Below are 13,746 nucleotides of genomic sequence, written 5' to 3'. Positions count from 1 at the left end.
GAGCAAAACCATTTCTTTTGATTACTGAAGATAAAGGAATAAAGTTAAAGGAATGTTCTTTTTAACCTGATGTCTGCATCTAGCATACAGCTGATTAACACAGACAATACTTTCAACATTTTCCATTTTACTCAAAAAAGAGCAAAAAAAAACACTGTAAAGCACTAAAACATCTGCCCATTGGGTTCTAAGCTACAAATAATGATTAAATCTCAATAAATGTCCTCAGGATGTAGGTCCATCTTTTCTTTCCTATAATTTCATTAATTCTTAGAATCAATTTCTGAGCTGCTAAGTGTTTATATTGGTTGAACTGCAGCTGAAACACAGCTAGAGTGGTTGATATGACTGGTGTCCCATAGATTGTTGATTATGATGTTGCAGTGCATGCTGGGGACTGTAGTGCAGCACAATGTGAAATCAGCTTACATTAATAGAAAACTAAAATAATTTTGTGGACTGGAAGGTATTATGTCATGGGCCTGATCTGGCCCGCAGGTCTTGATTTCAACATATGGGCTCTAGATATGCCAGACAGAGATTATGCTGAAAAACACTGGAGTATTCCTATAAGGTTGGGGTTAGGTTTAGGGTTAGTCTTAATTTCTATTACATATAGACAGTCATATACAGATGGGTGACTAAACAACAAAAACCTGCCAAAAGCCACCACAAGCTGCCAAAACACCTTGGCATAGACTCTCCAACCCTATGGAACTGTACTGGAAGTATGGAACACCTTTTTTCCAAAAGATATTCCTTCGATTGGCGTTTTAATGACGATGGTGGAGAGCACTAATATGTCAGTCCAACAGGTGCTCAACTGAGTTGAGATCTGGTGACTGCGAAGGCCATAGCATATGATTTTCATACTCATCAAACCATTCAGTGGCCCCTTGAGCCCTGTGAATGGGGGTACTATCATTCTGAAATGTTTCTAGAAATGTTTCATCACAGGATAAAAGTGATCAGTCACTAGGTTACAGACTGTATTGATTTGAAGTGACCCTTTCTTCTAAGGGGACAAGTGGATCCAATTCATGCCAGTAAAATGCCTCCAAAGCATGACAGAGCCACCCCACCCCGTCACTGTAAGGGTCAAGCCTTCCTGTATCGTTCTCTAGGTGTCATCCCCACATGCATTCGCCAACTTGTGGAGAATATGGTGACTCTTCTGACCATATCATTGTTTCCTCATCTCTGTAGAGCAGTGACTATGACCTTTATACTGCTGAACTCCCAAATGTGCACTCATCTTTGTAATAAGAGGTTTATGCACTGAAGCCCCTCTATAACATCCTTCTCTAAGTAGTTGTGGATGGACTGTCCTTGCTGACGCAGTCCGATCACGTCCTGCACCGACATTCTCACTTGCTCTTCTGTTCTTTGCATCACAGTCACTGAATATGTGCACTCGACCGTAATTCCCAACTCTATTTACTGATGTCTTTCCCAAAGACTTAAATGCAGATGTCACTTTAGTCACTGTCCCTATTGAAACACTAGCCAGTTGAGCAGTCTTTGTGACTGAAGCTCCTGTCATCCGTGCTCTAATAACAAACGCTCTTTCAAAGTCACTTAGATCTTTTCCTCTTCCCTTCTCCATCCAAATTCACTGTCAACTGGGCCTGCTCATCATTTTTAAACATGCCACAGAACATGGTAGGATGTTAATTGCTTTACTGGATGAATGAGCACTAAGTATGATTCATATATATGTATAATGTTATAATGTATATGTCCCCATGTCCTGACCGGTTATGAAAACAAACGTGTACATGTGTGTTTGTATCCTGTTTGCATCAGCATGCAGGAATACAGATGAGTGCTGTTTTGAATGCTAGAAGCTTTCACAGAGGTGTTGCAGCATCTAGGCTAATAGCGCACCTGCTGCTATCGATTCTTCCAACTGTTCGGCCAAACAGAACAGCCGCACCTATTAGCGATGTGAGCAGGGGAAGGAGGTTTGCGGTGTTTATGTGTGTGTGTGGAAGCGTGTGTGAATACCCTACTGGGACACCACATTAATGTTTGCTCAGATCGTGCCAAAGCAGCTCCATCCGGCCTGTGGCCAATGCAGAGATCAGTGTGTCACCTTGGGTTCGGGGAAGGCTTTGATTAATGGCGCGCAGGCCTTTAAAAAATAAAAGAGCTATTGGATTTCCAGTGCCGCTGCGTACTTTAACTCAGGGTGTTATTGGTGTGAATTAGATAGAAGTCACAATCAGTGGGAGCGCGGGATTGGGAAGGAAAGCATCACATTTATCAGCTGCTTCACACTCTGGCACACCATCTGCTCCAGAGCGAGAGGATCCTACAGATCCGGGGTGTTTTAAGTGGTGGATGTTGAAATCTTTAGCAGTATATATATACTGTATATGATGTACACCACAGAGGTGAACCTTCAGGGCCTCCTAGGCTTTCAGAGAAGGCTGAATGATTTCTGAAAACTAAAAATACATTTTCATTTTTAAATAGAATCATATTTGTATTTAAACTCTGCAAGTATTACAACATTACTACTGTTTCATTGTTAAGTTTGGATGGAAACAAAAGCATTCAATTCTGCAAACACAGAGCGGAAAACTGGCAAATCAGGAACTGTTTTTCTCTGTGGCATCAAGACAGCTATAATCAAGTGAGCTCTCCTTTAACAGCTGAAGAGAAGTCCTAATGCAAAGGTGAGCTTTTAGCATAATTACAAAAAAGTGACAGAGGAATCAACTAATAACATGAGAAAAAAGTCACTGTAGGCTTTCTGGAAGTCCCAGATGGGTCTCTGACTGTGAACAAGAGTGGCAGCCTAATCAAGTTTTGAGTTTTGACATGTACGGCCCAAAGTGAAGGCCTAGTTTTAATAGTCACGGTTCGCCACTGGTCTTTGATGTGATGCGAAATACTATAATTTTTGGATAATAATTGAAAAAGATCGCAATGCAACATGCTAGATTGTGGTAAAAGACATCAATACATATATTGTCGCTGTTAGAACAAAACCTTTTCTCTCTCAAAAAGCAATTTTACAAGCAATAGAAAAAACACTGTTCCTTTTTAATGTAAAATAAAGTAACAAGATTTATTCTAAGCCATTTCTGTAGAATATTTATATTAATCTATTTGGCGCTAAATGTAAGGAATGTAAGTAAGGAACAGCTGGCATTTTCAAATTCGCAAAAAAAAATGTAAATGTTCTGACAGCATCGATATGCTGAGATTTAACCAACACAGAAACCACTGATGGACACCCTACGGTCTCTGCTCTCTAGTGTTATGCCATGTGAGGTTTAAAAGGGGTGGTCCCTGAAATTTGATTTGTTTGTGTTACCCCTTGAATGGCCAGGGCCCCACTGGTATTCCCAAAGTTTTATTACACACTTCTATAACCGAAGAATAGCTCAACTAGTTTGCATTGGAGCCCCTGTAGTTACTGAATAATAAGACTTAGTATGTAATAAGCCTGGGATTTTAAGGGGTTAAGAGGAAAGTGGGTTCGCTATCGGTGATCTGCAGAACAATTGTCCAACCTCTCTTTATCAGCCACTCCACCCCGCCATCCCTCCACCCCCACTCACACAATGATATTGCCACCCTGCTGAAACTCCCTGCCAGCCCTTTGCCACCCTTGGTAGTATTTTCGAGACCCGCCACTGCATCAAGCTACACACACATATCTAGTGAGAGATTATTACAGTGGTTGACAAAAACATGGATGGGAGTGGGAGATAATTATGTTGGCTGAAAATTTTAAGCAGTTGAGTCAACATTAGGCCGTACTGGGGCACAGAACTAACCAACAAATCCTGCTTTTTTTCTTTCAGTGACATGTCCCCAAAATGACCAACAACTGTGGAGGGAAGCGATTTACTTCACCTCAAAATGCAGTAAACTTTACCAGTGCATGTCTACTGCATATTTTGAACATATATACACAACAAACAATAATTATGCATAAAAGAGTCTGTGGTGATGATATTTTCTGTTACTGTTACCCCTACATCCCTGTCCCTGTATGGATCCCCTTAATCTGTCTCTGTCTCCATCTGCAATACCAGACAAAAGTGTGGACACACCTACTCGCGGAATGTTTTCTTATTTTTACTATTTTCCAGATTTTAGAAGTAAAAACATCAAAACTACAAAATAACACAGGCTTTGTCTATGACATATATATACACACCAATGAGGCATAACATTATGACCACCTTGTTTCTGTGCTCATTGTCCATTTTATCAGCTCCACTTACTATATAGGAGCACTTTGTAGTTCTACAGTTACAGACTGTAGTCCATCTGTTTCTCTGCATACTTTGTTAGAACCCTTTTACCCTGTTCTTCAGTGGTCAGGACCCCCATGGACCCTCACAGAGTAGGTACTATTTGGGTGGTGGATCATTCTCAGCACTGCAGCAACACTGATGTGGTGGTGGTATGTTAGTGTGTGTTGTGCTGGTCTGAGTGGATTGGACACAGCAGTGCTGCTGGAGTTTTTAAACACTGTGTCCACTCACTGTCCACTCTATTGGACACTCCTACCTTGTCAGTCCATCTTGTAGATGTAAAGTCAGAGACAGTAGCTTGTCTGTTGCTGCACAGTTTTTGTTGGTCATCCTCTAGTCCTTCATCAGTGGTCACAGGACGCTGCCCACAGGACGCTGTTGGCTGGATATTTTTGGTTGGTGGACTATTCTCAGTCCAGCAGTGACACTGAGGTGTTTAAAAACTCCAGCAGCACTGCTGTGTCTGATCCACTCAGACCAGCACAACACACTAACATACCACCACCACATCAGTGTTACTGCAGTGCTGAGAATGATCCACCACCCAAATAGTACCTGATCTGGGAGGGTCCATGGGGGTCCTGACCACTGAAGAACAGGGTAAAAGGGGGATAACAAAGTATGCAGAGAAACAGATGGACTACAGTCTGTAACTGTAGAACTACAAAGTGCACCTATATAGTAAGTGGAGCTGATAAAATGGACAATGAGCGTAGAAACAAGGAGGTGGTCATAATGTTATGCCTGATCGATGTACTAATTTTTGGAAATATTTTCATAAATAGGCTTTCCCTTCACTTACGCAAACATTTAAGCACAAGCCTTTAGATCAAGAAACCTATTAACACTTGTCATTTCATGCATCTCATATCTGGATAATGTTTAGATTTATCCACATTCCATTTACATACGGCCACATAAACGCGTCTCTGATAGACAGATACAAATTCAATTTGCCTTTGCTGCAGAATTCCCATAGTTCATGCTTCTCCTGCAGAACTCTCTTCTGGAATCTTCTGAGATGATGCCATGGCAGAAATGTCGTTCTATGCGGTTATGTGTTTTATAAGAACTAAAGGGAGAAACCCTGTAGTCATAAAAACCTTTCATTTTTATGACACTTATGGTGTGAGGCGACAGGAGCTGTTGTAGGCAGCTTTATGCTGTTGTGTGCAGTTTAATTCTCACAATGTAGCTCCATTTGGGAGAAGTCAATACTACATATGCAGCTTAAAAAAAAACAGATTTACACTGAACTGCATCTCTAACGTGTCCCAAACCACCTCCTGAAGTGTCTGAGTCATGGATTGCACTATACATTCCCGTTATCAACACTACATATACAAAGTGTGGAGATGGACTTTGGACAGTAGATAAAATGTCTATATTTGTGTTGCAGACATAACGACCCCTGGTTCCTTTCACCACTACTGTAAAGAAATATCTTTAGTAAGTTTCTCTACAGTGAATTTCACTTTAGGAGTATGAAAAACATGCATTCAATCAAGTGTGTCCCAACTGTTGACTGGTACTGTCTCTCTCTCTTTTTAGAAGCTGCTGACCATGTGGCTGGCAGCAGAGCTCTGTAGAGGTAGTGGTGTGTGAGGTGAGGGCAGTATCTGTGTAGCAGAGTCAGCGACTTATCCTCACCAAGTGCACACGGTACATGATGCTAATCCCCAGAGTCATGAAGGGCTTGGAGAAATCAATGACCTTCTCCCTCTCGGCCGTGATGGTCAGGCCAGCTACAGCCAGGTCAGCCTTCTGTAACACAAAAACACACATTCACACATGCAGACACATTCACATGTGCACACACAAACAACAGCTGTTAGCAGAGACGTGACACTTGGGTCACACCAGTGAAATACAGAACAACAGCCGTTAAGTGGAGAAAAAAAGGTCATGAGTGTCAAAATTTTGGTGTCAGAAAGCTGTTTATTTAACACGAGTCTAGAGTTACATTTTGCTATAGTATTTAAAAAACTAATGTACATCAATTACATAATGTAATTACGTACATTTAATTAACATGTTAATTACACAATGCTATATGTTTATTATACATAAGTTACATTTACATTCTGTATCAAAAGGTTCAAGTCTGTACTTGTGACTTTTATACTTTTGAAATTATGTTATTATATTATATTATTAAGACACCAATACCTTGTGCCTACATTCATCAGCAATTATATCAGAAAGCCCTACATTATAGGTGCACTTTGTAGGTGTACAATTGCTGACTGCAGCCCATCTGTTGCTGCAGAATTTGTCAGACCCTCTACTCCATCCATTAATGTAAAATGACCACAAAGTTCACCATTCTCAGTGACATTGACACAGTAGTGCCATGTGGTACTTTTATTGCCCACTATATTAGAAACACCTTGTTGGTACATTTTGAAGATGTGCACACTATTGTTCATCTTTTTTCCATGCACAACTATCAAAGTGTTGGTCAACCTCTATTCTATTTGGGAACTGTGACAGATAAGAACATCAGTTTTGACAACAACCCGGAGGCAATCAGTAAAATGCATTCAGAGATTGTATTTTTAAGGCAGCTAAATGTTTTTAATGTTGACAAAAACTCCTGACATTCTTTTATAGCGCTACTTAGTCTGTTTTGGTCTTACAGCCTGGTATGGCAATTTGACAAAAGGGAAAAAAAAGGAAAAGTTGTTATTGTTGCCAGTAAGATTACTTTCAGACATTTTTGATGGACAAGTAAGGATCATTAGCAATCCCTCCCATCCTCTCTATGATAGATTTCAGCTGCTAGGCAGAAGGTAGCAGTCCCTAGGGCCAGGTTCAACAGACTGAAGCACTTCTTCATAGCATGTGCAATAGATTGTAGATTGACAATGTTTGTGTAAACACCAAAAGCTCACACTGTTAGAAACCAGTGATTCTCAAACTGGGGGTCACAAGATGGTTGTCGAAAAAAGGTATATGGGCCTCTTTAAAAGCACCTTCCCATTAAATAACCCACACCAACGAAATCTTGTCGTCATTACATGCTAAAACAGAGTGTCTGTATCAGTGAAAGTGTAAAAACAGCCTGTAACTGGCAGTGGCTGTCTGCAGTAGCCATGTAGCAGCAACTAAACTTGCTTATATCACTGTCCGATAAATATTACGTGACTGTTGGCTTACTACACTACAAAGCAACCATATTTGTCACATTGGCTTGTCTGACATTCAAATTTTTATAGCCCTAGTTAGTGGGGGTCATTTGGTCGTCCCTTTCGATTGATGGAGGGTGAAGCTTGTGTAGCAACAGATAGGGAATAGTCAGTAACTGTAAATCTACAGAGTTCACCTATGTATATGGCAGGTGTTTCTGTTAAAATGGCCAACAAGTGTAGATGCAACAGGGGTAAGGAACTGAGGGTTGGAGTACAACACAGTGTGGTGATTGTCCTGCTCTTGCACTCCAACCAAGCCTGGTAATTAACTGATGTGTTTAATAAGGTGTGCTTGAGCAAGAAAATCACCAAATTGTGCAAAAATTTGGCCCTCCAGGACTGGAGTTCCCCACCCCTGAGAAACAAGGCACGGGCACCTACCAGTGTATCTGCTTTTCTACCAAAAAAAAACAAAAAAAAACAAAAAACAAAGTCTCAACTGAACATTTAGAATCTGTACTTTCTTTGAGAACCTATGGCTAAGTCTACGTTTCAAGCCTCATTGGTCAATTGCTCAGATCTGATCTTTCCAGCTTGATGGTTCACATTCGTGTACACTCTCAGAAATAAAGTTATGAAACTGTCACTGGGGAAGTACCCCTCTTGTCACTGGGGTGGGACCCTCAAGGGTACATCTCAGGACCTTTAGTCAGGGAACATAATTGTACCATAATCTATTAAAATTATATCTGTATTGACATTGTATTGACTCCACACACCCCGTCTCATCTCCAGACCTCTTATTCTATCGTTCTGTTTTAAAACATTAGGTTCTGAAAAAAACTACAAATATATACTTTTCCACTGAGAAAAACTTATTTAAGGTACACAGTTTGACTTTAAAACCACTGTTGTACCTTTATGGGAACATTTACATTGTTAGTACCTTATAAACAAAAAATGTACCTGCACACAATCTTTATTTCTAACAGTGTAGGTAGGTGAACCAAATCTGTCATTAATGTGAACGAATCTATGTCCTGAAACGATCCGCATGCACACATCCTAACCAATGACGTCACATGAATGAACCATGTTTGTCATGAACAACAAACAAACTAACCAGCAGTGCAAGAATTTACCATGAAGATGATTTGCTCTGAATAGCTCTCAGCTATTCATTATTAGGGCAAGATGAAGGCGAAAAAGAGTCAGACGCACTAACTTCAGGTTAGGCACTGCTGCCACATTAACACTGAATGATGGTGTGTGTGCCATGAATAAAAAACACGTGAATTCCAATCTGACCATTCTCACTTTGCATGGCCACAAATCAGATGAACCATACATGTATCTGATCAAGCACCACACATGGAAGTAGCTCAGACCTGATTTGAAAAGATCAGACTTGTGTGCCCACACTGCTCAGATGTGTGCCACATTAATGCACAAAATCGGATTTGTACCATTTCAGCCTGGTATATGAACACAGCCTGAGAGGGATAAAAACCTAGCTGGCTATAACCACCTGTATTACTTTGGCGACTGAGCACTGCAGACGGTGTGGAGTGGAGCGGAGAGAGAAGACGGAGAGAGAGGTGTGTTTGGGGCGAAGGGCAGGTTGTCATGACAAATCACTTGACACAGTGTCCAGGCCTGGCGGGCATGGAGCGCTGGCTGGGTCCGACTAATCAAACAGCACTGAAAAGTGCATCTGTGAGGGATTTTCCACTCCCGGGGGAGCGGCCGCAAGCCTCCGCTGCAGGTATAAGCGGATTGTGGAGCTTGTAAATGAAAGGCAGCATCTGCACTACAGATAGCATTTATTGTTTCAGCCTCCTAGCCTGTGGATTGGACAGGAGGAGAAAGATGGCCCTCGTCGGCTTGGAGAGCTACTCATTGTAGGAGAACCAAGCAGTGGTTTGATCGTAAGCAAATGGGCATGTATATAGACTGGGCTTGAGACTTAGCTGAAGGATAGAAAGAAAAGACCAGAAATCAATCTCCTCTGACCAACTAAAGGCTTTTCTACACCAAACGTAATTTATTTGGAGGTCAATACATTTATTTGAACAGTAACCTTAGAATAAATACAAATAAACAAATAAACAATACATTGAATTGATGTGTCTTAGTCCAGTATTTACAGTTACTATAGTATACTATAGAATACCACAGTATAGCTGAACTATGTAAGATTGTTTTTTTAAATCGAAAGAAGTAGCTTTATTAAGTCAGGAGAAGTTTTTTGAAAGAGTTTTTTGAAATAAATTAAAGTCTTTATTAAACAGAAGGTCAGGCTCGATGTGTATGTCTCAAATGTAAATCAACATTATACTAATATAGATAGGATGACAATAGCAGATCATTCATTTATGTCCTCAGGAGTTCTCTTTGAATTCTCTTTCAACACAGTGTTAGTAAATGTTCTTCTACACATTGCATGCAATTACACATTTCCACCAGAGAGGTCTCCAAATCCCTGAAACTTACATAGTGTAGGTTTAAATTCAATGTGCTCTTCTAACTAACTTCTAACTTCTTCTAACCAAGATAGGTTTTTAAAAAACGTAATCAACGTGGTCAACTCAGTCAACATAATGTCGCTTGTCACTCACATTTGTTATTTAACTAGTTTACTAGCTAGAATTAGGCGTTCACTGAACTATTTGTTCCCTCTAAAAGTACATCACATCAGGACTGAACATATTCGCCAGATTTTTGCTCCACTCTGGTGAAGTAAATAGTGAGGTGACCATCCAGTGTGACCACGGCTTTAGACTTTTGCACAGTACTGTATGTATTTTTAAGGATTTTATTTGTTTGCCTATTCAATATTGTCAAACTTATGCAGGTAAAATGGACACATTCAACCAATCACTGTTGTTCCCGGCGCTGGCATGGCAACATGGCTCGTCACTACTCTGGCTCTACTGGTTCCCTGTAGGTTCTTCTACTTCGTCAGGTGTGGGGCTAGCATCTGCAAAAATGACTCAAACTAGGTTACGGACAGCTGAAAGCTCATTATAAAGTTTCAGCTTCTCAACAAGCTGCTGAAACTCTTCACACCTTTTGCTTTTTCAAAATGGTACTCTAAATCAGCAAAAAAGGATATCTGCATCATTTGAGGAAGACATTCTTCTAGAGTACTGTACAAAAGTCACACACCTCATTTATTTATTTTCATATCTGCCCTTAAGCACAAGTTATTCATTTCAATTAGGAGATATTTCTGATGAGATTAGATATAAAATAATCTACTTTCAAAGGGAAGAGGAAAGTCAAAGAAAAAAAATGGAAAAAACTGGAGTTCCAAAAATGATTAAAAGATACAGTGTAAATACGACTCCTAACAACCACACAAGACCTGGTAGACCACCAAAACCCCATCAGATAAACAGTACTAAAAGCTTTCATCTTTGAGAGAGAGGAGAAAATCAGTCCACTGTTGCTTCAGATCTGAAAAAATCTGTTTCTGTCCATCCTTCCACTGTGAGAAGACAACTCAACGCTATATACTTAACAGAACATTACAAAGAAGCCTTAACAACTAAATATTAAATTTAGTATTTAATGTAGCCCCTCTTTGCCCTCATTACAGCTCTCAAGCCTTTCGGGAGCAGTTTTTCAAGATGTCAGTTTTTTTCCTAATGATGAAAAATGTAACTTGTACTTAATGGCCATTTTGAATCACATGAATGAAAAGGTGACTTTTGACAACATGCAAAAAAATCACTGCATCTAGTGTTCATAATTTCTCTTTTTATAAAATTTCACAATTTTGTGCCATTTATTCGCATCACATTTGGTGCGTAAAAGCCCGATTCTTGTTCAAAGTCTGCAATGACTCATTCTCAGCTTGCGCTGTCATGTAGCCTGTTAAGTCATTAGCTTCGCTATACAGAGTCCAGTCTTGCTATAGCCACATTCAGAGGTACAGGAGGAAAAAAAAATCTTTCTGTACACGCTCTCTGTCCCTGAGGGCCTTGATATGTCTTGTCCAGAATAACTCCACTTTAGGAAAAAAGCTGACCTTAAAGTCTCCTAGACTTCTAACTGAGGTAACTCTAGCCTGAAGGTTTCTCTCTGGCTGATTAACACTGTATGTCAGATGGAGCTTCATACCAAGAAACACAGTCCTACTGAAAGGAAGGGGACAAAAAGAAGAAAGACAAAAAATGCAAACCAGTCCTGTGCACAGTAAATTAAATAAGAAACAATAACTCCAGTAAAATATTCATCCTCCTGTTGTATATTAATAGTGATTAGTGGACTAAGCCAGTGTTCAAAGCAAAGGGAATTACATTGATGGAGAGCGCTCCTTTAAATAATGCAACACGTTACTCTTTCTTCACCTCTCCACGCTTTTACAACTTTGACTCAATCATGGGTTGATGCCCAAAAAGAAAGAAGAAGAAGAAAAAAAAAAAATCAAAGTCAGCCCTATCACTGCTGAATAATGCATGGACTTAAGTTCCCGATGTGGCATTTCAGATTCCCTCTGAGGCACATTCTCCTTCTCTGCGGCTGCCAAAGAAATCCCCAAACAGCAGAAAAAGAAAGCAGGCTAAGCTGGGGGACTAGAGAGGAGAGCCATCTGTATCCGTGTGGGAACTAAAGATCCAGCCCAATATAAATGGTACCGCCTTTCATCTTTGGATGGTTACTAGGAGGTCGCCATCAACACGAAGTATGTCCCTTCAGAAATTTACACCATCTGACTGGGGCGAGCGAGTAGCTGAACATAGCACTTCACCTTTTCCCTTTGACCTCTGTCCTTTGGTGCACATGCGGGATAGAATTAAAATCAGTGGGCGTCCTCAAGGTCACTTGCATACAGCATACTTTGAGGGAACAAATTGAGACAATAATAAGAGCAGGCACTCCTTTCTTTATTTCCTTAATGGCTTTGCCCTCCATTAGCCTGCCGAATTAAGACAGATAACTTCTCAAAGCTCATTCCGCCGCTGCCAACCACGAGCGGGAACTACAAAAAACTTCACTTTACGACCCCGTCCCCGGAACATGCAAGAATGCCGCAATGTCCTTTCATTGGTAAACAAATCCTGTTAAGATTATCTGGCACCCTGCAGAGAAGTCGAATGAATCACCAACCCACCATAACTGTTTTTAAATAAATAATACAGCAGCTGAAAAGGGCAGCGGCTCGGCGCTGAATGAAATTTACAGCATATGAAATTTCTGTCCCGTCAAGTGAGTGTTAGTGGGTGTCAGAACAGGATTAATACCCTTCACGCTCAGCTGAGCCTTTTTAAACACATCTGTGTGTGTCTGTTAAGGGCTGGGAGGGCTAATTGAAATTCATTAGGACGAGCGACCTGCGTCCGAGAGAGAAGAGTAAACACGCCTATCGCTTGCTTCATCAGGGCCTGCTATGAGGACAGTTAGCAGCCTTTAATTGCGGTAACCTCGCTTGATTTGGCAGACTGTTGTGAAAGTTAGAGGGATGAAAGTAGAGAGAGTGATGAAATGCAGCACTTTACTTGACCTCAGATGCTTACTTTGTTCAAATTCATAACGTAATAGAACTCGCTTGAACTGGGCTTTCAAAGAATCTGATGCCCACAACTGCAGGTAAAACACTGTTTGGTTTTATCAGTCTTCACTTTTTTCAATCCTTTAAACCATTTCCTAATCATAAATACTATTACTAGGGGCTGGCATTGGTGGTGGTGGTGGTGGTGGTGGTGGTGGGGTTGGTGATGTGGGCATTGTAAGTAACTTGAAGCCATCTTTTTTTGTGCTAACCTGTGTTATTTCAAAACTGAAAATAATCAAAAGCTTGGTTCACTTTTATGGTTACTGAATAAGTGAACGCAGTGCACGATTTTGCCACCAGTAAAAACTGTCAAGCCATGTACCTACCTACTGCTAAATGTTAAACAGTGCTGCTAACTATGAAACAGGAGCTGGTTAGCATTAGCTTAGCTAGCATGAAAAGAGCTCTGCTCATTGTCTCGTCTATTGCTGGTTTAGCTGGTCACCCTGCACGGTCATGCTGGTTGACCAGTGTTAGGATAGGTAGGGTGCACTTAGTTAGTTAGTTAGACAGTACACTGTCAATTACACAGTTCATTTGGGGGGCACTAACTTTCCTCCAGATACTTTGTGGAGTAATAAAAGCCTCAGAATTAGCGATTCATGTGGGAGAGAGTTGGCATGACGGAAAGCGTGGTGGTGCTGAACTTGAAGGTGGAAGCCGACCTGCATCCTCCTCTGCTGGGTTGGGGAATTTGTCCCAGCTTGCCACTTTTAAACTTCTGAACAGAATCTACAGGCTTGTGCTCTCCGTCCTCGAGGGACAGCGCTTGGGCTGG

General features: G+C 40.8%; 1 protein-coding gene across 1 annotated transcript in view; it reads right to left on the bottom strand.

Moving 5' to 3' along the window:
- Positions 1-13,746, bottom strand: part of grik4 (glutamate receptor, ionotropic, kainate 4) — a 300,984-nt gene that overhangs the window by 16,491 nt on the left and 270,747 nt on the right. The window contains exon 12 of the mRNA XM_036560909.1: positions 5,928-6,041. Within this exon, the coding sequence (XP_036416802.1) occupies positions 5,928-6,041 (114 nt within the window). The remainder of the gene's footprint in view (positions 1-5,927; positions 6,042-13,746) is intronic.

Source organism: Colossoma macropomum, unplaced genomic scaffold (assembly GCF_904425465.1).
Source record: "Colossoma macropomum unplaced genomic scaffold, Colossoma_macropomum, whole genome shotgun sequence".
In the NCBI taxonomy this organism is placed as follows: Eukaryota; Metazoa; Chordata; class Actinopteri; order Characiformes; family Serrasalmidae; genus Colossoma; species Colossoma macropomum.
Note: the sequence above shows the minus strand (reverse complement) of the source record. Positions and strands in the feature narration are given on the sequence as shown.